Source organism: Nipponia nippon, unplaced genomic scaffold (assembly GCF_047370975.1).
Source record: "Nipponia nippon isolate SJK-2023a ecotype South Korea unplaced genomic scaffold, ASM4737097v1 scaffold_31, whole genome shotgun sequence".
Lineage (NCBI taxonomy): Eukaryota > Metazoa > Chordata > Aves > Pelecaniformes > Threskiornithidae > Nipponia > Nipponia nippon.
This window is the reverse complement of record NW_028262349.1, coordinates 5583845-5607749: the sequence shown is the minus strand read 5'-3', so window position 1 is coordinate 5607749 and position 23905 is coordinate 5583845. Positions and strand designations below refer to the sequence as shown.

At 67.0% G+C, this 23905-nt stretch overlaps 3 protein-coding genes across 14 annotated transcripts; 1 reads left to right on the top strand and 2 right to left on the bottom strand.

The window, feature by feature from the left end:
- Positions 1-97: 97 nt before the first annotated feature.
- On the bottom strand, positions 98-2923 carry GIPC3 (GIPC PDZ domain containing family member 3). Its single transcript, XM_087769222.1, has 6 exons — positions 2530-2923; positions 1864-2049; positions 1355-1535; positions 758-870; positions 443-524; positions 98-356 (listed from the first exon to the last, which is right to left on the bottom strand). Exons 1-6 carry the CDS (start codon positions 2785-2787, stop codon positions 205-207), a joined length of 972 nt encoding a protein of 323 aa, XP_087625348.1. The 5' UTR covers positions 2788-2923; the 3' UTR covers positions 98-204.
- A 138-nt stretch (positions 2924-3061) lies between these two features.
- On the bottom strand, positions 3062-11468 carry HMG20B (high mobility group 20B). 4 transcript variants are annotated; one of them, XM_087769676.1, is made up of 10 exons: positions 11343-11468; positions 8935-9009; positions 6800-6905; positions 6321-6524; positions 5978-6098; positions 5808-5860; positions 5410-5485; positions 4927-5142; positions 4366-4498; positions 3062-4165 (listed from the first exon to the last, which is right to left on the bottom strand). In XM_087769676.1, exons 2-10 carry the CDS (start codon positions 8970-8972, stop codon positions 4153-4155), a joined length of 960 nt encoding a protein of 319 aa, XP_087625802.1. In that variant the 5' UTR covers positions 8973-9009; positions 11343-11468; the 3' UTR covers positions 3062-4152. The 4 variants fall into 4 exon arrangements, with proteins under 4 accessions (XP_087625802.1, XP_087625803.1, XP_087625799.1 ...); XM_087769677.1 differs by lacking the exon at positions 11343-11468 and adding an exon at positions 9281-9337; XM_087769673.1 differs by lacking the exon at positions 11343-11468 and adding an exon at positions 9241-9288.
- On the top strand, positions 11155-23891 carry MFSD12 (major facilitator superfamily domain containing 12). 9 transcript variants are annotated; one of them, XM_087769664.1, is made up of 11 exons: positions 11155-11511; positions 16312-16522; positions 17451-17574; positions 17822-18019; positions 18288-18380; positions 18481-18573; positions 19330-19500; positions 20138-20232; positions 20611-20741; positions 20846-20953; positions 21421-21666. In XM_087769664.1, the coding sequence occupies exons 1-11, from the start codon at positions 11223-11225 to the stop codon at positions 21513-21515; spliced, it is 1608 nt and encodes a 535-aa protein (XP_087625790.1). In that variant the 5' UTR covers positions 11155-11222; the 3' UTR covers positions 21516-21666. The 9 variants fall into 9 exon arrangements, with proteins under 9 accessions (XP_087625790.1, XP_087625792.1, XP_087625789.1 ...); XM_087769666.1 differs by lacking the exon at positions 20138-20232 and having other exon boundaries at positions 21421-21558; XM_087769665.1 differs by lacking the exon at positions 20846-20953 and having other exon boundaries at positions 11156-11511.
- The last annotated feature ends 14 nt before the right edge of the window (positions 23892-23905 follow it).

The following is a 23905-nucleotide window of genomic DNA, read 5'->3' as shown; positions in this document are numbered from 1 at the left end:
CGTTTTGGGGTGCACGAGAGGGGTCCTGGGTGGGGGAGGCTAGGTGCCCTGCTGCCCCCCCCACAACCCAGGGGACACACCGAGGTGCAGCTCGGGGTGCAGGGGGCAGGATGGGGACCCCCCACCAGCACCGCCAGACCCAGGTGGGGTGGGGATGTGGGGAGGGGATGGATGCAGGTGAGGGGCACTGCCACCCCCACCCAGCTACTCCTGCCGCGCCTTGGGGTGGCAGACAGCCGCCCACACCTCGGCCACGAACTCCTGGGGGAAGGCAAACTCGCCCAGCACCGAGTCCAAGCCGCAGGCGAGCTGAGCCGCGCTGGGGCTCTCCTTTGCCGCCTCCACCATCGTTGAAGCTGGGGAGGAGGAGAGGCAGGGTCAGCGGCGGGCGAGGGCGCGGGATGGGCACCCCCTGCCTGCCCTGCCCGCCCTGCCCGCTCACCCAGCTCGCTGTCGCGGATGCCCATGTAGCTCTCCAGCAGGTCATCCACCTGGCGGGCAGCTTCTTCCTCGAAGGGGCTGGGCTGGGGGCGAGAGGCCCAGGGGGTGGGTGCCAGGGGACGGGGGCACAGCCCAGGGACCCCCTGACTCCCACGGAGCCGTGCCCATGGGTGCTGCACGCGTGGGCACCCTGCAGTGCACCCACTGGAGGCACAGTGCAGGGCTCACCCGGGGCACGGGGATGCTCATCCCCACCCTGGGCACAGTGTGAGTGGCCACGAGCTCAGGGTGGGGGTCTCGGGGACGGGGGTCTTACCCCCTCCTCCAGTGTGGCCAGGCCCTGTGCCCGCAGCCGCAGCGTTTCCTTCCCACTGGCCACTCTGCCCTCGCCCGGGGACTTGCTGCTCCGCGTCCTCTGCCCGATCATGTCTGCACCCCGGGGTCGGGGGGTGAGGGCGTAGGCAGGGCCTGGCACCTCCTGCCCCTCACCGCCACCACCCCGGTCATCACCCAGCCCCAGCCCACTCACGTCACAGCACCCCGGGGGGCACCGCAGGGTAAGCCACGCACGGGGAGGGGGTGCTCACAGGCAGCGTGGGTGTAAGGGACACCCCGGGTGCAGGGTGGGGATGCTCACGGTTACACGCTGCTCATGGGTGCCCAGGACAGTGCACACAGAGGAGCGGGGGTGCCCACGGGGAGCACAAGCAGGTGTGGGGCCCCCCAAGGAATGCCCGCGTGGGTGCCATGCAGGGGTGCTCCGGGGTGCACACGGGTGGAGGACCCTGGGGGGGACCCGGTCCCTGGGGAGGGGGCTGCAGGGCAGGACGGCCAGAGGGGATCGGCCTCCCCGCGTTCCTCCCAGGGGTCCCCCGGTCCCCAGGGCGAGAGCAGGGGGACCCCTCGGGCTCACCAAAGGCCTTTTTGGGCTGCACCAGGCGGAGGGTGAAGGGCTGAGCCCGGGGCAGCTCCCGCAGCATCCGGGCCACCTCGTAGTGCCGGCAGCCCACGATGGTGTGGTCATTGATGGCCTCGATGCTGTCGCCCACGCACACCGTCTGGATGCGGTTGATGATGCTCCCCTCCTTGATTCTCTGGGGAGCGCAGAGGGGGACGGGGGGGACACAGTGACAAGGTGGCACCACGGGAAGGACAGAGAGACGTAGTCCCCATCCCACCCCGCACAAACACACCTCTGTGGTCCCATGTCCTTTAGCAATGGGGTCAGGCAGGGAGGGTCCCCCCCAGGCTACACCATGGCAGGGGAGACCCCCCCCCCAGGGCCAGGGTGGACCCAGGGGGACTGAGGGGGTGGGGGAGTCAGGGAAGGAGCACAGTCCCGGGGGTGGGTGCCGGCAGGGGATGTCACCCTGCAGGGCCACAGCCCCCAGGGCTGCCCCCGGCCCCACGGTGGGGGTTCACCTTGATGAAAGCGTAGCCGGCCCCGTTGTCCGTGATGGTGAGGCCAAGCGCATCCTCTGTCTTGGTCACCTCCACCTCCTTCGTCTCGCCCCGGACGTGGGCGAAGATGAAGTCCTCCAGGCCGATCTGTCCCCCCAGCAGCTTCTGCATGTCCACTTTGTGCGTGTTGAGCGTGCAGAAGAGGATCTGCCCCAGGGAACCCCCGTCACCAGGGGCTGGGGATGCCCTGGCAGGGCGGGGGGACAGTGGCAGTGCCGGGGCAGGAGCTGGCCATGGGCAGATCCGGCCAGGTCTGGGCGCTGCCAGAGCAGAGGGGTCTGGGGACACCCAGCCTGCCCGGGGACCCAGCGCTGCACCGTCCCTGTGTCCCCTTTCCTTGGCTCTAGGCTACGCAGCAGCCGGTATCAGCCAGGGAATAGGCAGTGCCGGCTCCCTGCTTGTGTGCCAGGAGGGGAAACTGAGGCACAGAGCCACCCAACCGCTCCCCAGAGGAGACGAGACAGCCCTGAGATTAAAACGCTCTTTTCCAGGTCATTTTGGGGGCTGCATTTGCAAGCAGCCGGGGACCCGCAGGAGGACTGGCCAGGGACGGTGCCGCAGGGTCGGCGTTCCCCGCTTTGGGTGCAAAGCCCCCTCCCCGCGCCCCGGCAGCCACAGCCCCCTCACCTCGGTGGGCGAGATGCTGAAGACCTCAGCGATTTTGGCGTAGAGCTCCTTGACGTTGGTGAAGCCCTCAATGCGCCCCGTGGGGCTGCCGTGGGCCAGCTGCGTGTGAAACACCAGCCGAGGGCGGGCCCGGGGGGGCCGGGGGGCCAAGCTGCCCTCGGCAGCGGGTGGCTCGGGGGTCCCCGGCTCCTGCCCCACGCCGTTCTCCATGGGGCTGCCCTCTTGGGCCTGCCTGCCGCGCCTGCCCGCCCGCCGCATCCCGCTGCCGACACTGCTGAATTATAGATGGGTGCTGGCTCCCGGCTTGGCCGTAAGGCGATCCCCGGGCCTGGGAACCCGATCCAGCGGCGCAGGTCACCCACCTGGGATCAAGTGAGCTCTGCCACATAGGAAGGGCCCCGGCCGGGCCAGAGGAGGTGGGAGAGTGGCCGGCGCAGAGCCATCACCCTCGTTACCCACCCCAAAGCCGCTGGGATTAGGGCCAGGAGCCGCTCCAATGCCACCCTTGAGGATGAAGACACGGAGCCCAGGCTGGTTGTTTCTCCCACATTTATTTGCTCCCATCTCCATCCCAAGCCAAGCGGCCACCAGGAGATGGCAACCAGGAGACTCAACTACAGAGCACGGACCTCGCACGCGAGAGACGAGCGGTCGCACACCAGCCCCGGGTTAAACCCAGGGCCAGATCAACGTAGTGCTAGTAAGAAAATAAGATACTCTCTAATTACAGTCTGAGATTAGTGACAGGCAGCCCCAGGGAGAGCCGACCCCGGCACGGCTGCCGTCACGGTGGTCCCACAATGCAGGACGGGCTCGGGCAGGAGCCGAAAGCCTGGGCACCGCCCCATGGGCTCCCTGCGTGGGGAGGAAGAGGCCGGTCCCAGCTCCCCCTCCGCCATGAAGATTTTCCTTGCCTTCACTGCTGCAGAGGGCAGGAGCTGCCCTGCCTGGTCCCAGAGGCGCGGGGGAAGGAGAGGTGACAGGCAGGGTGACACGGGCAGGGGGCTGAAGGCACCCACGGGGGAGCAGCAAGGGGAAGGGGGAAGATTAAATAAAGCAAGAGGCGGGGGGAAGGAAGCCTGCCACCTCACCCGCTGCGGGATGGGGGACCAAGAGGCTCCCTGGGCTGATCCAGGGGCCAGGAGGCAGCGCTGAGCCCCAGGGGCTCCCAGGGCACCCGGCTGCCCCCCTTCCATCACAGGCCGGTTAACCACAGCCCCTGGGTCACCCTGCAAGAGGCCGATTCACCCGCAGGCACCTCATCTGCCTTTGGGGAGTCTCTGGTTTAGCGAGGCAGGGCTGCAGGAGCCGGGGAGCTCGCAGGGGAGCGGGGGGATGCTCCCACCCACCGCTGACCACCTCGCCCAGCACCGTGCCACCGGCTGGGGTCTCTCAGCCCTGTCACTGCTTGGTCCCCAGAAGCTCGAGGTCCTCAGAGATGGTGCAGCCACAGGGCCCAGCCACACCGGGGCTGGCGGGGGGGCCCAGCTCACTTCTCCAGCGAGGTGCGTGGGGTGGAGGGGGAAGCAGCCGGACCACCAGCAGAGACTGTCCCTTGCGAGAGCTCCAAGGGACAGGGCCGTGGTCCGGCCGGCCCCGGGCTCTGGGAGGGACTGGTCCTCTTCACAAGTGTTCGCTGAAGAGGGAGGAAAGCAAGGCTGAATTACAGGGGTTGGCTTCTCTCTCCCACAACTGCCTGGAGCAGCTCTGAGCCCCTCTCTGCCCACACCTTTCCTGCTCAGCTCCTGTCGCCCACCCCGCCACGGGCTGACCCAGTGGTCCCAGTGCTCGCCGGGGCCCTTGGGTGCTGGCACCGGCCCGCCCTGCCCAGCTCACCTGGCTATCTGGGACAGGATCTCCTTGATGCGCACCACCAGTTTCTCATGCTGCAGCGGGTTGCTCTCGATGGCGCTGTGCAGTTTGGCCATGTAGAAGTCCAGAGTGCTCAGCGTGGGGGTCTCCCCAGTGCCTGTGAGGCAGCAGCCCAGTTAGCAGGGCCAGCAAGCGCCCCTCCAGCCCTGCCCATCGTGCTGGTGACTGGGGAAGGGACCCTGAACACTAGGTGCCATCTCCTGCAGCAGGAGAGAGCCCACATCGACACAAGCCCAGGAACAAAAGGATTTGGGCTCATCTCTGCCTGGCAAGTGCAGCTGTGGCTATGGCTCGAGAGGAGGACAGGGCCGAGCCTGCCCTACCCCGTTACAGGGGAGCCAACCGGCTGTCACATCCCTGGGCTCCCCAGAGAGCCCCCAAAGTGCTCCAGGACCCCCCCCCATCAGCAAATGAGCATTTACCACCACCCCATTGCCCCCACGTATACCACGTGCAGAGCCCCAGTGGCGGCCATCCGCATGGCCACTGGGTCCCAGCTGGTCCCCACGGCTGCTGCGGACTCACCGGGGATGGGGAGGGAGGCGAAGCTGGCGGTGAGCGCCTGCCGCACGGACTGGAGCTGCTGCTGCAAGGCCAGCGTCTGCCTCTCCTCCTGGGCCAGCTCCTGCTCCAGCTTCTCCTTGGCACAGTTCATGCTCTCCGTGTGCTTCTGCAGGATGGCGTTCTGCTCCTCAAACTCCGTGTTCATCTTCCGCAGGCGCCGCAGCTCGGCCTCCCGGGCTGCCGGGACCGCACGGCGTTAGCAGGGGTGGCCCCTCTGACTCTCCCTCCCATCCCAAATCCAATCCCTTCCCCAGCCACGATTCTTCCGAGAGGCTCAGCATCACCAACCCCCAGGTTCCAGCCTGGATCTCGCACACCCAGCGCCAGCCGTGGCCCTGCCCCGCGGGATGCAGGCTGCTCCGGCAGCGGCGCTGCTTGCTGCAGCCGTCCCCCAAGCAAGAGGCCGCAGCCCGACAGCCCCCACCCCACAGCCCAGCCCCTCACCTTTGTTTTGGTCCAAGAACTCCTCCGTGAAGATGGGCACGTCGAAGGTGGAGAAGGTGTCGCTGCACTCGCCAGCCTGGGGTACGGGAGGGGACGGATCAGGCTGGGCTGAGCCCACCGAAGGGGACCCCGTCTCCTTGGGGCTGGGCAGAAAGGAGGCACAGGGACGGGGGAAGGGGTGGCCCTGCCGGGGCAGGCAGGGAGGATGGGCAGAGGACAGCTGCGCTCTGCCTCCTGCCACTCCAGGCTCTGCTTCAATGGCAAGTTCGTGCCTTGAAGCACAACCCGTGAGTCTCCCTCTGCCCAAACCTGCCGCCAGCCTGCTTCCCACGGGCCGAACCCAGCAGCGCCACGTGCCTCAGTTTCCCCACAGACGGGCAGCCCTGCCGGGGCCTTACCTTGTGCGGGTGCCCGTTCAGCAGGGTGTTCACTGCCGCTGAGCTCGCGTCCTCTGGAAACGAGGAAGGAGCTTACCCCTAGCAGCCAGCCCAGCACCCCTCGAGAGGTTCTGGCAGCGCTGGGCCGGATCCTGGCAGCGGCGCTGGCAGCCGCTGCTCCCACAACTCACCTTTTTTGATCTTTTTCTCCTGGATCTTCTCCGTGCACATCTTGTAGGCCTCTGACTGCTGGTATTCCCGCAGCTCCTTCATGTACTGCTGCTTCTCCCGCTCCGCTTCGTCCAGGTACCGCTACGGTCACAGAGGGTCCTCAGCCTGGCCCGGCCCCAGGCTCCCCGGGGGGCTGCTGACCCCTCCCCACTCCTCGAGGCCCAGCTGCTGCTCACCAGCCCACCAGTACTGGGACAAGCTCCCTTTGTGGAGCCGCAGCCAAGCAGCGAGCAAAGGGGTTTGGGGCGCGGGCTCCGGAGCGTGCTGCCCAGCCCCGGGGGGGTCTCTCCTGGGGGCCGGTACCTGCTTCTCCGAAAGCTGCAGCTTGCTCCACTCAGCCCCCAGCATCTTGGTGATCTCCGGGAAGGGCAGGTCAGGATGCTGCGTGCGGATCTGCTCACGCCGCTCGTTCAGGAAACGCACATAGCCCGTCACGGGGGCTTTGGGGCCGTTGGGAAGGATCTTCTTCCTCTTCTTGCCCTTGGGCCAGCCCCTCTTCTTCACCGGCTGGCACCCAGCGAAGGGAAAGGGACAAGCCGGCACGGATCAGAGCGCACAATGGCATCGTGCCGGCAGGACGCAGGAGCAGCCTGCAGACCCGCCTGGGCCTCCTGTACCTCGAGGGAAGGTCGGGGCCTTTCCTCGGGCCACAGTCACAGCCACTGGCTTGCCCAGCAGCGCCTGGGCTGCTGAAGGGCGAGCGGAGGGACAGCCCCAGGCTGGGCAACACCGACCCCACTCCCGGGGACTGCGCGGGGAGGGATGCGGGCACCGGAGCTCACCTCCTCCTCGCCGTGCGGCTTCTCGCCGCTCGTCCGTGCCGACTCTCCCTTCTCCTGCTTGATGGCCACCAGGAAGTTTCCATGCTGGGCTTTGCCCGTGGCATGTCTGCAGCCAGAGAGCACCCGTCAGAGAGGGCTGGGAAACCACCCGGACCGATGGAGACACATCCCCCGGCAGCGCGGCCTCACGCTTGCCACATCCCCCAAAAAGCCCCCAAACCCACTACCAGCCCTGGAGCCCCTGTTCCCCTGTGAGGGGAGGCCATGGTTGAGCAATGGGGCTCGAGCAGAGCCCAGCACCGGGCAAGCAGGGCAGTCCTGGGCACAGAAAAGCTGCCCCAAGGTCCAGCGATGACCCTGGGACCTTTCGGTGACATTTGGAAGGGGGCCGGGAGCGGCCGGTGCTGCTCACGGGGGCAAGTAACAGCAACGGTCACGTCCCTGTGTGCCACCAGGGCTTGGGCGCACACCTTGGCGAGGAGTCCCAGGCGGCACAAACCAGTCAATCCTCCCCTGCGAGGGAGGAGGAACCGCAGGGGTTTGGATCCTGGCTCCAGGGGCACCGCCTGGAAGCATCACCCACACCCTGGACGAGCGCTGCTAGGGATAAGGAGAACCCTCAAGGCAGAGGGTGAGGGCAGGGCGCCGCTCAGTCCTCTCCAGCCACAACCGCTCCATCAGGCTCCTGCCGCCTGCACCGCCACCGAGAGGCACCGAGCCACCTCCAAGACGCACCGAGCGGCTCTAACATGGCGCTGGCGCCCCGACTCCCGCTCTCCAACTTTCTGCCTTGTCTTTACAGACAAGCATCTGCCTTTAGCGGAGGACATGGGTCCAGCACCTGGGTTGGCAGAGCCTCCCTGCCCCAGCTGAGCACACACAGCCCCGCTGCAGCATCACCCTGGGGCTCCCCGAGCCTTCCTGGCTACTTCTCCAGCCGGCTCCGTCCCACAGCGGAGCCCCCGTCCCACTCGCGCCCTTTGGTACCCGACACAGCTCCTGCTCCCTCGGAGCTGGCAGAGTGTGGTCGGGCCCCCTGCGTGGGGGAAGCCACGAAGGGCTCGAGCGTCGCGGCAAGCGACACTCGCTTGGGTTTCATCCAAGTCACAAGACGTGGTAACCAGCACAGGGCGAAGCACAAGCCCCAGCAAAGAAAAAAAATGCTGCTGTGTACCAAAAGCCAGAGCAATCCCGACCCACTTGCGATGCACCCCAGTTTCTCTCGCCTGTTTGTCACATCACGTACCTGGCGTAAACCCCAATCTCATCACAGACCCCAGCCTACCGCTATCAGGTTGTCACCCGTACGAGCCACCCGTGCAGTTAACGTGACGGGGGCCCTTTCTGTAAGCCCCTGGGGACACTGCCTGTAACCGCACTGCTCCTTGTGGACGGAGCGGGTGCCCAGCACCAGCTCTTCCCATCAGGATCTGAGCCTGACCAGCCGCCCCGCACCCCCACGCTCACACGAAAGCCTACGGGAAGGTGTGAGACCACCTCTTCTTCCATCTTCTGGGGGGAAAAACCCATCCCAGAGGCTCCGCTCGGGCACGGCCAGCCTCAGGCTTTATCAGCTCTAACAGAACTGTTCCCGGCGATGCCCATAACGTATCATCGCACTCAGCCGCCGCGGCTGGGAACAGGCCGGATCTCTGCCTCCCCCCTCGGCGATCCGGATTCCTCGCGTGCCTAAGGATGCTTTAAAAAGTAAAGTTATTTCAGGCAGGATTCCTCCTCTGATCTGAGCCTCCCTCGGCCAGTTCGCTCTGGCATCCGCCTCCCTCCACTGCGGAGCCGCTTCCCCGGGAGGGACGGCGGCCGCCGGCGGCTCAGGACAGCAGGCGGTTCACCCCACGGGAATTAAGACCTCGCTGGTCTTAAGATTCTTCTTTTACACCGGGTCTCCCTAATTAGCCCTCTGCTAATTAGCCCGGCTAGGTGGAAGCGCAAGCTAACAAAGCAGGCGGGTGAGGGGAGAGCGGTGCGGCCCGCAGAGGGGACGGGGGTCCCCAAACCCGGGCAGAAGACCCCCCAAGGCGAGGCCGGCCACCCTTCAGCACGGGACAAAGGGCCGGGGCCCGGGCCGGGGGGGGGGGGGGCGGCGGGCGGGAGGGGCCCGGGGCGGCGGCACTTACAGCATCCCGGCGGGCAGCTGCTTGGCGCTGTGGGCCATGGCGGGGGGGGTCGCCAGCACCGCTCGGTCAGCAGCCCTGCGGGACAGAGCCAGAGCTGGCACCGGGGCGGGGGGGCTCCGGAGGGGGAGGGGGGCGGCGGCGGCGGCTCGGGGGGGGGCGGCTCCCCCCGCCCCCCCCCCCGCTCTGCCCCGCGGACCACCCCCACATGGCGCCTCCACACCCCCCCCCCCCAGCCCGACCCCCTGGGGTCCCGCCGCCCCCCGGAGCTCCGGTCCCGCCGCCCCCCCCGGGCCCCCCCGTCCCAACCTCCCCACCGCCGCCGGCGCCCTCCACCGCTCTTCCTCACCTGGCCACGCCCCGCCATTATTATGTAAAGCACAACCCGCCTCGGCGCTGCCGATTGGCCGCTGGCCCCAGCCGCGAGGCGCGCAGGTTAGCGGGGATTGGCTGGGAGGCAGCACGTCAGAGGTAAGCGGCGGGGAGGGGGCGGGGCCTGCCGGCGCGTACGTTGACTTCGGCGCGCGCGGCGGACTGCCCGCCAATCAGCGATCGGCGTGGGGACGGGGAAGTGCGGTGGGGAGGGCGGCGCCTTAAAGGGGCAACGACACGGAGCGGGGCGGGGGGGGCCCACCACAAACCACCCCCCCTGTGTGCCCCTAGTGCCCACCCGCGCCCAGGGCGGGGAGCCCCGGGAGGGGCCTCGGGGGTCTCCGTGTGCCCTCACTGCTCCCAGCGCCACCAGTCCCAGAGATCCCAGTATCCTCCCATTGCTCCCAGTAACCCCAGTGCCCACCTCAGGGCTGTCCCAGTGACTCCAGCTACCCTCCCCCACCGCTCCCAGCAACCCCAGTACCCCACGGCTGCTCCCAGTGGCCCCAAGGCCCACCCTTGGGGTCCCAATGGTCCTGAGCCCCCCACACTGCTCCCAGTGACCCCAGTACCCCCCCCCAGGGGGGACCCACTGACCCCAGTACTGCCCATACTGGTCCTAGTGACCCCGGGTACTGCCCATACTGGTTCCAGTGACCCCAGTACCTACTCAAGAGGAGGTCCCAATCATCCCAGTACCCCCACACTGCTCCCAGTGACCCCAGTATGCACACAATTGGGGTCCCCATGATGCCAGTAGTCACCTCAGAGTCTCCGTGACCTTAATACTCCCCTCAAGGGGGGGTCCCAGTGACCCCAGTACTGCTCATACTGGTCCCAGTCACCCAGTATCTACTCAAGAGGAGGTCCCAGTAGCCCCACACTGCTCCCAGTGACCCCAGTACTGCCCATAACGGTTCTAGTCACCCCAATACCTACTCAAGAGGAGGTCCCAGTCATCCCAGTACCTCCATGCTGTTCCCAGTGATCCCAGTACTGCCCATAATAGTCCTAGTCACCCCATTACCTACACAAGGGGAGGTCCCAGTCATCCCAGTACCCCCACACTGTTCACAGTAACCCCAGTACTGCCCATAATGGTCCTAGTCACCCCAATACCTACTCAAGAGGAGGTCCCAGTCACCCCAGTACCCTCATACTGCTCCCAGTGACCCTAGTACCCACCCAGGCAGGGGGTCCCCATGACCCCAGTAGTCACCCCAGCGTCCCAGTGACCCCAGTACTCCCCTAAAGGGGGGTCCTCATGACCCTGGTAGTGCCCCCAGTACCCCCCCAAAGGGGGGTCCCCCTGATCCCAGTAGTCCCCCCAGCGTCCCAGTGACCCCGGTACCCCCCCAAAGGGGTTCCCCCGACCCCAGTAGTCCCCCCAGTGACCCCAGTACCCCCCCCAAAGGGGAGTCCCCATGACGGCAGTAGTCCCCCCAGCTTCCCAGTGTCCCCAGCACCCCCCCAAAGGGGTTCCCCGTGACCCCAGTAGTCCCCCCAGTGTCCCCAGCACCCCCCAAAGGGGTTCCCCGTGACCCCAGTAGTCCCCCCAGTGTCCCCAGCACCCCCCAAAGGGGTTCCCCGTGACCCCAGTAGTCCCCCCAGTGTCCCCAGCACTCCCCCAAAGGGGTTCCCCCCGACCCCAGTAGTCCTCCCAGTGACCCCAGCACCCCCCCAAGGGGGGTCCCCTGACCCCAGTCCCTCCCGCCCTGGTTCCAGCGTCGCCCCCCCCCGCCCCGGAGCCCCGCCGCCCCCCGCAGCATCCTCCCCCGGGGCGGGAAGGGGCAGAGCCGCCGAGGCGGGGGGGGGAGCAGCGGGACGGCGGGGCCGGGCAGCACCGCAGCTCCGCCCCGTCCCGTCCCGTCCCGTCCCGTCCCGTCCCGGGCGCTGCGGGCCGGCGGCGGCGGCGCGGCATGGCGGAGCCCCCGGCGGGAGCGGGGAGCGGTGCGGCGGAGCTGCCGCTGCGGGCGCGGCTGAGCTTCGCGGCCGGGCATTTCCTGAACGATCTCTGCGCCTCGCTGTGGTTCACCTACCTGCTGCTCTACCTGCACGCCGTGCTGGGCTACGGCCACCGCCTGGCCGGTGCCCTGCTGCTGGCCGGGCAAGTGGCCGACGGGCTCTGCACGCCGCTCCTAGGCTACGAGGCCGACCGCTCCGCCGGCTGCGGCCGCTGCGGGCGGAGGAAGTCCTGGCACCTCGCCGGTGGGTGCTGGGGTGGCCTGGAGCGGGGGGCGGGGGGGGGGGGGTCCGGGAGGGGGTGCTCTGGGGTGGGGGTGGTCGGCGCCGGGGGAGCCTTGCTGGGGTGGGGGGTTCAGCCCTGGGGATGTTCTGGATGGGAGGGGAGGCGGGGAGCCTTTGCAGGGTGCCCTGGGTGGAGAGGGGTGGCCCCGGGGGAGCCTTTCTGGGGTGCCCTGAATGGAGATGGGTGGCTCTGGGGGGCCTCTCTGGGGTGCCCTGCGTGGGGGGACCAAGGGTGCCTTTGCAGGGTGGCCTGGGTGGAGAGGGGTGGCCCTGGGGGAGACTTTCTGGGGTGCAGGATCAGCCCCAGGGTGCCCTTTTGGGGTGCCCTGGGGGGAATGGGACCAAGGGCGCCCTTCTGGGGTGCTTGGGTGGAGAGGGGTGGCCCCAGGGGAGCCTTTCTGGGGTGCCCTGAATGGAGATGGGTGGCCCTGGGGAACCTTTCTGGGGTGCCCTGGGTGGGGGGGACCAAGGGTGCCTTTGCAGGGTGCCCTGGGGGAGATGGGTGGCTCCAGGGGAGCCTTCCTGGGGTATGGGGTCAGCTCTGGGGATGCCTTTCTGGGTGCCCTGGATGGAGATGGGTGGCCCTGGGGGAGACTTTCTGGGGTGCAAGATCAGCCTCGGGGTGCCCTTTTGGGGTGCCCTGGGGTAGGGAATGGGACCAAGGGTGCCTGTCTGGGATGCCTTGAGTGGAGAGGGATGGCCCCAGGGGAGCCTTTCTGGGTGCCCTGGGGGGAATGGGACCAAGGGCACCTTTCTGGGGTGCTCTGGGTGGAGAGGCGTGGCCCCGGGGGAGCCTTTCTGGGGTGCCCTGGGTGGGGGGGACCAAGGGTGCCTTTGCAGGGTGCCCTGGATGGAGATGGGTGGCCCTGGGGGGGCTTTCTGGGGTGGGGGTCAGCCCCAGGGAAGCCTTCCTGGAGCCCCCTGCCCCCATGGCAGTGAGGTGGGGACTGGGTCCCCCCCAGATGGAGAGGGGCAGCCCCAGGGGTGAGCAGAGTTGGGTGCCCTGGGGTGGAAGGGGGGCTGCCCTGGGGAGCCTTTCCTGGGTGCCCTGTGTGGAGGGTGAACCAGCCCTCAGCGATATCAGGGCTGGGGTGGGGGGAGATGGGCCCGGGGTGCCCTGCGTGGAGGGGGGCAGACCGGGAGGTGCCTTTCTGGGGTGCCCCATGTGTAGAGGACAGCCCTGGGGGGGACAGCAAGGTGCTCCGGGATCCCCCAGCCATGGATGGCTGAACCTGGACGGGGAAGGGGCACAGCACTGTCCCTGTCCTGCTGGGGTGCTGTCCCTGTCCCGGTGGCCCGTGCCGCAGTGACGGGGGCTGCCTGGGCGCTCACAGCCCAGGGCTCCCCGCTGTCCCTCGGGCCACCCCTGTGCGGTGGCGGGGGGCTGCAGGGTGTCCCCACGTCCCCCTGCGTGGGGGTGGCATCGAGTCAGGGTGAGAGCTGTGTGCTTAGCCGGTCGATGCTACAGCAAAAACGAGACTGACAGTAAAATCTGGGCTTTCCCGGGAGCCCGGGGATTTACCTGGGACTTGCCTGTGGCCAGGCAGCTCTCGGTTGTCCCCAGGGGTGATGCTGGGGCACGGGGCCCTTGGCTGTGCCGGGGCTGGGCACCCCGCGTGCTGCTTTCGCAGCCGGCACCTGGTGAGTAAGGGCCCCGTGGGGATGCGGAGGAGGCACCGGCTCGGCGTGAATTATTAACAGGCGCTCGTCTTGCATCATGCCCCGGGGTCAGAAAATGCAACGAAGCGCGGGGGGCTGGTGGGGACTCCTGTGTCGGGGTCCCTCTCTGAGGGGAGAGCGTGACCTGGAGAAGAGTCCTCGGTGCTGCGATCGGCGCAGGAGCCTGCCCCGTCCCGGCTGACCTGGCGATGGGGAATGGGGCAGTTAGTGTGAAGAAACGTCCATTGACAGCCAGAGATAAAGGCCCTCCATGCTTCCTCCCGGTAACGGCACGGTAACGCCCGAGTGCCGGCTCGCCCCGAGTGGACCCACGCAGAGAGAGAACGGTTGTAGTGTGGGCGCTCTTATCTTGATCCCGAATTTATCTTGGCCAACCGCTTCATGCAACCAAGCGATAGCCTGATACGGTGGCTGATCTCCCTGGAGTTTTGCTTGGAGAGTTAGGGAGGGTGTTGGGGGGAGGCAGATTCGTCCCCCGCTGCGGTGTCAGCTAGATCTGTGCCCTAGATTTAGGGAAGTGGCCGGAGCCGTGCTTCTCCCCCTCCCCGAGCAGGTCCGCTTCAGCTGGGTGCTGCCTAGCGTGCACCAAAGGGGAAGTCCTGAATCACAACTTGCGCAGGGGCTGGGGCTGCCCCGACCGGCTCCGCTCCCTGCCGCGGGGAGCAGAGAGCCCTGCCCGCTCCAGCAGCGCGAGGGGAGGCTGGAGGCACGGACGGAGGCTGCGTTTCCCTGGCCGGAGCGTGGGTTATTCCGAAAAGGTGGGGGCTACCCCACCGCTTCCCTTGGCTGACTATGGTGCGACTGAGCGGGGCCAGCAAACCCGTTGGAACCGTCCGTGCCGGTACCACCCTCGGCTCAGTCGGTCACGCTGCGGTGAGGTGCTTCGCGTGTGAGCGGGGCGGCTCATCTGGTGGCAACTCATGCTCAGATCAGAGGAAATGCTGTGAAACCGCAGCCTCGGGCATGGGGGAGAGATACCACGAGTTGCTATCAGTGGCATCTCCCCACCACGGCACTGGGCTGGCAGTGCCGGCGGTCCTGGCTAGCTCACCCCGCGCGCCGGCCTGGCTGCTCGCCGGCTTTTTTTGGGGGCAGCTTCCTGCCGCAATGGGGTGGGAAGGATGAGCGGCTCTTTGCTGTCTGTCTGAGCCAGTTTGGTAGCGCTGTACCAATTCCCTGCCCGGGGCGCCTGTGCCGCGCAGCGTGGTGTTCCCATGATCCTGCCCCGCAGGGCTGGGAGATGAGAGCCTGGACCTCTGCTGCCTGCCCTGAGGTGCTGCAGGGACGGGCAGGGTGGTCTTGGGGGGCTCCCACAGCCCTGCTTGGGAGAGTTGGGGGTCCCCAGGACCCCTCTGGCTCACAGTGAAGCCGCGCTCGCTTGGGCAGACCCAGGGATATGTGGGTGTGGGGATGCAGCCCACAGCCCCGTGCCAGAGGAGCACGGCTCCGTGCGGGTGGCCTCGGTGGTGGCACTGCCTGTCCCTGGGGGCCGTGAGGAGGAGGGAGTGACAGGAGTCTCCTGCGTGTGTGATGGCGGCGATGACTCCTGGGTGGGCGCAGGGGCGGACGTGGAGGCTGCAGCAGCCTGGGGCTGGCAGCTCCTGCCCCAGCGCTCCCCTGGGGACGCGGGCAAGTCCCTCGCAGCCCTTAGGGGACTGCAGACCCCGACCCTGCAGGGCCCGGGGACTGGGGAGGGGGCAGAGCCTCCCCGATTCTCCAGGTGGGGCTCGGTTAAAACCACCAGCCCTGTAACAGGGAAGAAAGAAGGTCTGGTCTGGTTTGAACCTTCTTGGACCCTTTCCATCCCAGTGGCTTGTCTGGGGCAGAGATGCCGCAGTGTGCCCGAGTCCCTTGTCCTTCGGGGAGCTCCTGGAGCAGCAGAGCTGGCTGTGAGCCAATGCAGGGCAGCACCCAGCACCCTGCTGGGGTCCTTGCTCAGGATGGATCTGAGCTGGGCTGGGATTGTCACTGCCTGCCCTCGGCGCAGGGAGAACCGCTTTGCTGCAGCCCTGTGGCAGCTGGGGTGGCTGTGCCACGTGGAAGCGATGGGGAGGAAGAACTGCCTTTCATGAGTGAGAGGAGGAGAAATGGCTTGTGAGGAGGAGGATCTTGCAAAGTCCCCTGGAGAGGGGACGTTGGGGACCTGGCAAAGCGGCTGTGGGTTCCCCTCAGCTATAGGAACAGGTTCCCACAGCTCTTCGGCAGCGCCTGGGGAAGCTGGGGCCACGCAGGACAGGGGACGCAGCCGTCTCCGCGTCGGCGCCTGGGCCTCGGGAGCAGCGGAGCATCTCAGCAGATTTGCTCCGTAACCTTGTGAAAGGGGAGGGAGAAGCCAGCCTGTCCCTGCCTGCTCCACGCAGGCGTCCCCACGCCATCAGGCTGCGGCAGAGGGAGGAGCCTGGCTCTGCTGTCCCTGACTCAGCTGGGACCTTCCCATGGCTCAGAGCCTGGCGTGGGGGGCAGATCTGCCCCTGTCCCCCCCCATGGCGCTGGAGGTGTCCCCGGCCATCGCTCTGCAGGTGACTTCTGCAAGCGTGGAGGCTCCCTCTGCCAGCCCCATGGGAGAAGGGACAAGGGGACAGATGGGCTGGCCCTGTGCCCGCGGGACAGCCCGGAGCCCTCCTGGCCCTCGGGGTGCCTTATCGCCCTCAGGCGGGTGGCAGGGCGGCGCGTGTCCTTGGGGCTGGTTATCTGCAGGCTGGAGATGGGGAGAGAAGCCCTTGGTGGCTGCGTGTCGTGACAGCATGAGGGTCTGTCCTCTGGTGTTTTGAGAGGGACAGAGCAGGTGTGAGGGGAACTTTGTGGGGGAGAACTTGGCTGGAGAAGTCTGCTGGCAAGTGTCTGTCTGCCTCGCCGCTGGGTGCGAGAGGGAAGGACATCACCCTGTGCAGGATGGGGTGGGGGGTCTGGGGCTCCATGTGTCTCACCTGGCTGGGGGAAGGGGCCCACCTCCCTCCCCAGCGCTGGGGGTAGGACCTGTCCTAGCAGAGGGCTGGCTGTGTCTGTCCGTCTGTGTCTGAGCCGGCTGGGACCACTGGGAGACAGGGCTTGCAGCCTCTCACCGCTCCGCTCTCTTCCCAGGCACCACCTGCGTCTTCGTGTCCTTCCCCTTCATCTTCAACCCCTGCCTGGGTTGCAAGGAGAACACGCCGCAGTGGGCAGCCTTCATCTACTACCTCCCCTTCATCGTCATCTTCCAATTCGGCTGGGCAGCCACGCAGATCTCCCACCTGTCCCTCATCCCCGAGCTGGTGACCAGTGACCATGGCAAGGTGGAGCTCACAGCTTTCAGGTGAGCACAGCCAGACCCAGGTGTCCCCTGAACCCGGGGGAGCAGCCCTGCCTGCACCCAGTCCCATTGCTTGTGTGATGAGAGGTCCCCTGGGTGCCACAGGTCTGATGTCCCCTGTGTGCTGTGGCACACTTGAGCCCGTGGTACAGCAGGACCAGGACTGGGCCGTGTGGGTGTCCTGCAGGATGTGTCCAAGTGACGTTGGTCTTGTGGGTTGGTGGCCCAAACCCTTTGGTGCCAGGAGGGAATGTCCTGATGCCATGGATGTTGGTGACAGCCTGTGGGGCACTTCTTCGGGACTGGAGGGCGATGCTCCCAGGGAAGGAACAGACGGCCCCTGGATGTCCCCAGGGAGAGCTGTCCCATGGGTAGGGATGGCCGCAGAGCCATGCAGCTCCATGCACGGAGCCGGGCTCAGTGCTGCTTATCTGGCAGGATCAGGCTGTGGGAAGGAGGGTTTATCAGACAGAGCAGGGCTTGGTTATCTGCCCCGGTGGGAGGAAGTTCCCCTGCCGGCAGGCAAGCGGGGACCGCAGCGCCGCTGGGCAGGGAGGATGTGGGGCAGTCCTGGGGTAACCCTGGGGACAAGGGGTCCAGCTCTGGGGGCACTGCGTCGGGCAGCTCGGGGCATCCTTGGGGCAGAGGTGGGCCGCGACTGGAGGGTGGACAGGCTGACTCAGAGGGATCTTGGTTTCATCCCAGTCGTGCCCCGAGGCTTGGATTGGGCATGCTGGGAGGTGCACCAGTAAGGCTAACGCCTGGCCAGATGCTGCATGTTCTTGGAGGTGTTGGCTCAGCAATGACACTGGGGTGCCAAGCTGCCTGTAGCATGCCTGGCTTGGAAGGCAGCCTTGGGTCGAGGTGCCCCCGCCGTGCCTGGAGCTGCGTTTGTCCCCCTGCGTCACCCTGAGCTGCTGTCTCCCCCCAGGTATGCCTTTACCGTCATGGCCAATATCACTGTGTATGGCCTGGCCTGGCTCCTGCTGAACTTCCAGGTGGACCAGCCTGACCGCACAGAGCACCTTGGCATCCAGGATGTCCCTATATTTCGGGTAAGTGGCCGGGCTCACTCCCTGGGGCCTTCTCTTCCCTGGGTGGGACATGGCTCAACGGGGGAGGCACTGGAGGGAAAGAAATAGCAGTGCCCTGAAATCTCACCTACGGCACAGGGCAGGGGCCACACTGAGCTCTCCCTGGCTTTTTGGGAACCCAGTAAAGTATCCAGCGGACTGCTGGGGGGTAGGTGACGGGCAGGCAAAGGGCACCCCCTGCTATGCTCACCCCCTCTGCCTCACCCAGAACCTGTCCCTCATTGTGGTGGGGCTGGGGGCTGTGTTCTCCCTCATCTTCCACCTGGGCACCAAAGAGAAGCCGTACCCGCCGGGCTCACTGCCCCAGCTGGAGGAGAGCACACCCCTGCTGCAGAAGGAGCCTGTGAGCCCCCCGCGCCCACTGCTGATCTGGAAAGACTGGCTGCTGGAGCCTGCCTTCTACCAGGTACGGCTGCGCGCAGGGTTTGTGGCGCCTGTCCTGGGCTGCTTGCCCTGCCTGGGTGCTGTGGGCATCCTCTGGCCGTGGGGACGTGCCCCTGGTGCGGGTGAGGATGGAGAGATGGGCTGTACTGGGCACCCACCACGCTAGGGGGGCTGTCCCCTTCTCAGTGGGCATCTGTGCCATGACAGGGTTGGGCTTGGAAGGTGCCAGCCTTCCCTACCTCCAGTTTGCACGGGCTGAGCGGTGCTGCCCTGTCTCTGTCCCCTCCCAGGTTGCAGTGCTCTACATGTCCACCCGGCTCATCGTCAACCTGTCCCAGACCTACATCGCCATGTACCTGACCAACTCGCTGCTGCTGCCCAAGGTGGGCGCAGGGCAGGTCCCTGCTCGCATGTCGAGGTTGCATGGGCAAGGGTACTGTGCCGGTGACCCAGAGCTCATCTCCCTGTCCTCGTCTCTCGCAGAAATACATCGCCACCATCCCCCTGGTGATGTACATCAGTGGCTTCCTCTCCTCCTTCCTCATGAAGCCTGTGAATAAGTGGATAGGTCGTAATGTGAGTCCTGGGGGTCTGGTGAGGTTTGAGTTAGACCCAAGGAGAGGCCCAGGGGCCAGATCCTGACCGCACAAGTGAGCAGAGCACTCAGCACACCTGGACCTGGCTGGAGAGCGGGGACCCCTCATGCATCCTCTCCAGGCAACCCCCTGCTGCGGCGTGGGTCCCACTGGGACGGTGTGGGTGGTGGGCAGGGTGAGGGGGCATGGGCCTATCCTGCACATCTCTGAGGCTGGGGAATGCGATGCTGATCCAGAGTCAGCCCATCCTGTGCAGCCCTGACCGGGCTGGGAGAGCCCCATGGTGCCCATGAGAGGCAGAGGTGGGGTTTGGCTGAGCCACCCTGGGCAGGCGTGCAGTGTGGGGGTCTGCAGTGCCAGTGGGAGGGGGCTGCTCCTCCAGTGCACCCCGCTCCGCGCTGCAGCAAGCACCGTTCCCCAGTAAGCCCCCACCTCTCCTGCCAGCTGGGTGGCCCCGTGCCCTACGCAGGCACCCTGCCTACAGCTCTGCTGGGGGCTTGGCTCCTAGGCTGCGGCCAACGCTGTAGAACAGCCGGGACCACTGCAAGGCCCTTGCTGTCTGGGGGCTCCTTGTTTAACACCAGCTGGGAGAGAGCCAGGGCTGTCCCCCGTGGGTCCGAGGCAGCAGCTGGCCCCCGTGCCCTCCCCACTCACCCCTGCCTTGCTGGGTGTCAGCCGAGCTGGGGTCTGAGCTCTCCCTTCTCCCTCCTCTTGTCCCCACGCTGGCCCGGAGCAGCTGACCTACTTCGTGGGCATCCTGGTGATCTTGGCCTTTGCCTCCTGGGTGACCCTGGCCAGGCAGATGGGAGCGGAGATCTATGGGGCGGCTGTGCTGCTTGGGGCTGGCTCCGCCACTATCCTGGTCACCTCCCTCTCCATGACAGCAGACCTCATCGGCACCAACACGGTATGTCCACTCCTCCCGGCCGGGATGGACTGGGGTGTCACAGCAGGGCTTGGAGCCCACAGGCTGGGGCAGTCACTGGTGGGGGATCGCGGCAGGGACGGAGACCCCTGTGAGGGGGCTCTGCTGTGGGGGTGCAGGCAGGCTGAGGGAGCTGGGGGTGCTCAGCCTGGAGAAGAGGAGGCTGAGGGGAGCCCTCATCGCTCTCTGCAACTGCCTGAAAGGAGGCTGGAGCCGGGGGGGTCGGTCTCTTCTCCCCAGGAACAAGCGATGGGACGAGAGGGAACGGCCTCAAGCTGCGCCAGGGCAGCTTTGGGTTGGGTATTGGGAAAAACTTCTTCCCCAAAGGGCTGTCAGGCCCTGGCCCAGGCTGCCCAGGGCAGGGGCTGAGTCCCCATCCCTGGGGGGATTTAAAAGCCAGGGAGATGTGGTGCTTGGGGACATGGTTTGGTGGTGGCCTTGGCAGCGCTGGGTTAGCGGTTGGACTCGATGATCTTAAGGGTCTTTTCCAACCTTAACGATTCTACGATTCTATGTGTCCGGGCTCTGCTGTAATATGGGCTCTGCCCATGAGAGGGCACAAGGCTCCTGGGCTGCCTGGCGGGACTGGCGGCCGATGAGGTTTCCTCTCCCCTCGCAGCACAGCGGCGCCTTCGTCTACGGCGCCATGAGCTTCACGGACAAGATGGCCAATGGCCTGGCTGTGATGGTGATCCAGAACCTGCACCCGTGCCCGTAAGCGTCCCTGTGGGGTGGGAACCCTCCCAGTGGCAGCTCCCACCACACCGCCTGGGGGCCAGGCAGCAAATATCCCTGGTTTGGAGCAAGAGACGCGGGTGGAAACCAGCTCTGATTTGTCTTAAATTGATCCTCGACTTCTCTTCTGGCCCTAGATGAGGGCTGCATCTCTGGGACGCACGAAGGGGCTGGGGATCTCAATGTCCAGGGTGCTGCCCTCTCTCCTTGCCCTGGACCTTTCCCTCACGTCCCAGTGTGAACCAGTCCTGACACCGAGGAAGTGGGAGCGCTGTCAGCAGCCCCAGGCCACTTGGGCAGCAGTGGGCCAGGCTCCGGTCCTGGCCACCAAGCCACGTCCCTGCCCTCTCCCTGCAGGACCGAGCTCTGCTGCCCTGCCTGCATCAGCTTCTACCACTGGGTGATGGTGTTGGTCACCGGAGGCATTGCCATCGCTGCCGTCGCCTCTCTGTGCTGCATCATGGTCTGGCCCATCCGTGTCCGCTACCGTGAGTGGGGCTGGGGGCACCGTGAGGGGCCAGGCATGTGGTTAGTGGCACTGGGAGCCCCGTGTCCTGTGCCAGCCTGGGCTAAAGCCAAAGTGTCTTTCCAGGTGGCCCCGGCTGTGGGGAGGCAGCGGGAGCCCTGTCCCGGCGGGAGGTGCCGTGGCAGGGCTGGCTGCGGGGACGCTCGCGGCTCTGCCCGCGGGGGGACCCTCATGGTAGGCACACGGGGCAGGGCCGCCATCCTGCTTCTGCCGCTGCTGACCCCAGAGCCAGGGGCTGCGCCTGCTTGCTGTGCCCTCCTGGAGGGCAGGATCCACCCCTCCCTGGCCCCGCCATGGCCATGCTGACCCAGGCACCCCGTGGGTCACCAAGGGGGGGGGGGGGGGGGGCTGCTCTGCGTGCTGGTAGCCAAATGTGGGGGCAGGGGTTGGGGATGGGGTGCCCTGTGCCAGGCCGGGGACCCAGGCACCAGCGCTCGGTGCCAGCTCAGCAGCCGCCTCTCTGCCCAGCTGGGTGCCTGCGTCTTGCTCTGGGGAGAGGACGGACCCCCCCCGTGCTGCCTTGGGGATGTGCTAGGGCCCTTCGTGCCAGTGGCCGGAGAGTCCAGAAGGTCCAGGCCAGCACGTGGTGGGTCACCCCAGCAGCTGCAATGGCTCCTAACCTGTCCCTTCCCTCCCCGCAGATGCTGTCTGCCTGCAGGGGCTGAGCAGAGTGGGGACCCGCTATGGCGGGACGGAGAGCATGGAGGGAACGATCCAGAGCAGCACCGTCAACTGAGCAGGGCCCGTGTCCTCGGCCACCGCGGCGTCCATGTCGCTGAGCTCTGCCGGAGGGACCCCCGCAGCGGGGGGTGGCACCGGGCTCGGGGGGGGCTGGCCCCTGCCCTGCCTCCCTGTCGCCTCGCGCTGGACTCGCGGCCCCCCGGCCCCCCGTGCCCTGCGGGGGGACGCGGGAGGGACGTCGTCCTGTCCTCGCACACTAACACTAGAAGGCCCTGGGCCAGGGTCGGCCCCAGCACGGGGACGGGCACCCGGCCCTCGGTTTTAACTTGCTTTTGTAAGGTCAGTATGTACAAACGGCACTTTAGGAGAAAAAGGAGAGAGGAAGAAAACAAAAAACAACCAAGCACCTCTAACCGTGGGTAAACGCCCTCAGCGCCTTCCCTGCGCCTCCCCGCGCGGGCAGGGCCCTCGGGGCCTGGGCGATGCTGCTGGGGCGGGGGGGACCCCGGGGCTGGGGGACGGCAGCAGGGGCGGTGGTTTGGGGCGTGCAGGAGGGCTGTTGGACCCACGCTGCTGCCCCGTTCCCCGTTGTTCCTCCGCGGGAGGCCCCGGCCCCGGCCCCGGCCCCGGCCCCGGCCCCGGCCCCGGGTGCTGCCGAGGGCGGCAGGGAGAGCGCCCCGCAAGATGGCCGCCCTCAACAACGATGGCGGCTGCGCCCGCAAACAAAATGGCTGCCGCGTAGCCGCGCTGGAGCCTAATGATTGGTTCTTTTATGCCAGCGTCCCGCCTCCCGGGGCAGGGCAACCAATGGGGGCTCTCCTTGCTCAGCGGGGCCGGGGCCGCGGCAGCCCCGCCGGCGGCGCTGGAGGGGCCGGCCCGCTCCTGGCCTGGGCCCCCTCGGGGCCGCGGCAGGGAGGGCCGCGCCGGGCCCTGTCCGCGGGGCCCCGCCGCTCCCGGCACCGGAGGCTCCGGCCGGGGCCTCCCCGCCCCCGCTGCAGTGGACCCGGGAGCCCGGGGTAAAGGCCGGGCCGCCGCACGCCGCGGGCGGGGTCACAGGCGGCTGTCACGCAACGCTGCGTCCCCGGGCACCCCGGCTGCCGTCCCGGGGCTGGGGCTGCGGGTTGTCCCCGGCTGCCGTGACCCTTCGCTGCGGGGACAGGAGCAGCGAGGCACCTTCGCCCTGCCCCAGGGGCGGCCGGGAGCAGGAGGGGTCTGCACCCGGGTGACTGCGGCGTGACCGTGAGTCACCCTGGGATCGCAGAACCGTTTGGGTTGGAAGAGACCTTTAGGATCATCGGGTCCAACCGCTAACCCAGCGCTGCCGAGGCCACCACCAAACCATGTCCCCAAGCACCACATCTCCCCGGCTTTTAAATCCCCCCAGGGGTGGGGACTCAGCCCCTGCCCTGGGCAGCCTGGGCCAGGGCCTGACAGCCCTTTGGGGAAGAAGTTTTTCCCAATACCCAACCCAAAGCTGCCCTGGCGCAGCTTGAGGCCGTTCCCTCTCGTCCCATCGCTTGTTCCTGGGGAGAAGAGACCGACCCCCCCGGCTCCAGCCTCCTTTCAGGCCGTTGCAGAGAGCGATGAGGGCTCCCCTCAGCCTCCTCTTCTCCAGGCTGAGCCCCCCCAGCTCCCCCAGCCGCTCCTCCCCAGCCTTGGGCTCCAGCCCCTGCCCCAGCCTCGCTGCCCTGCTCTGGCCACGCTCCAGCCCCTCCGTGTCCTTCTTGGGGTGAGGGGCCCAGCGCTGAGCACAGCATTCGAGGGGCGGCCTCACCAGTGCCCAGCACAGGGGGACGATCCCTGCCCTGCTCCTGCTGGCCACACTATCCCTGATACAAGCCAGGGTGCCACTGGCCCTCTTGGCCACCTGGGCACACTGCTGGCTCATGTCCAGGCGGCTGTCGACCACCACCCTCAGGTCCCTTCACCACCACTCTCTGGGCCCAGCCATCCAGCCAGGCTTTTACCCAGTGACGAGTACGCCCGTCCAAGCCATGAGCAACCAGTTTCTCCAGGAGAATGCTGTGGGAAATGGTGTCAAAGGCCTTACTAAAGGCCAGGTAGACAGCATCCACAGCCTCTCCCTCATCCGCTAAGCGGGCCACCTTGTCATAGAAGGTTGGTCAAGCAGGACCTGCCTTTCATACACCCATGCTGACTGGGCCCGATCCCCTGGTTGTCCCGTACGTGATGCGTGATGGCACTCAGGATGATCTGCTCCATGACCTTCCCCGGCACCAAGGCCAGGCTGACAGGGCTGTAGTTCCCTGTAGACCCTGTGTCACCCTGTGTCACACCGCGGGGCTGGGACACCGCAGCCGGGCATGTGCTGCTGTGGTGGCACCTTCCTTAGCCCTCGGGCGGGCCGGAGCTGAGAGACGAGGCCGCCCGACTCAGCAGGCTGCGGGGGGACGATGGTGGCTGCGGGGGCCTGGCGCAGCCCTG

Excerpts from the sequence above, each read along its gene's own strand:
- GIPC3 (XM_087769222.1), bottom strand. The coding sequence starts at position 2,787 with ATGCGGCGGGCGGGCAGGCGCGGCAGGCAGGCCCAAGAGGGCAGCCCC. Across the intron at positions 2,050-2,529 it reads TCAGCATCTCGCCCACCGAG|ATCCTCTTCTGCACGCTCAA; the intron begins GTGAGGGGGCTG and ends TCCCTGGGGCAG. Across the intron at positions 357-442 it reads CATCCGCGACAGCGAGCTGG|CTTCAACGATGGTGGAGGCG; the intron begins GTGAGCGGGCAG and ends CCTCCTCCCCAG.
- HMG20B (XM_087769676.1), bottom strand. The coding sequence starts at position 8,972 with ATGGCCCACAGCGCCAAGCAGCTGCCCGCCGGGATGCT. Across the intron at positions 6,906-8,934 it reads CAGCTGCCCGCCGGGATGCT|ACATGCCACGGGCAAAGCCC; the intron begins GTAAGTGCCGCC and ends CTCTGGCTGCAG. Across the intron at positions 5,486-5,807 it reads TGAACGGGCACCCGCACAAG|GCTGGCGAGTGCAGCGACAC; the intron begins GTAAGGCCCCGG and ends CCCGTACCCCAG.
- MFSD12 (XM_087769663.1), top strand. The coding sequence starts at position 11,223 with ATGGCGGAGCCCCCGGCGGGAGCGGGGAGCGGTGCGGCGGAGCTGCCG. Across the intron at positions 16,523-17,450 it reads GTGGAGCTCACAGCTTTCAG|GTATGCCTTTACCGTCATGG; the intron begins GTGAGCACAGCC and ends GTCTCCCCCCAG. Across the intron at positions 19,501-20,610 it reads ACCTCATCGGCACCAACACG|GACCGAGCTCTGCTGCCCTG; the intron begins GTATGTCCACTC and ends CTCTCCCTGCAG.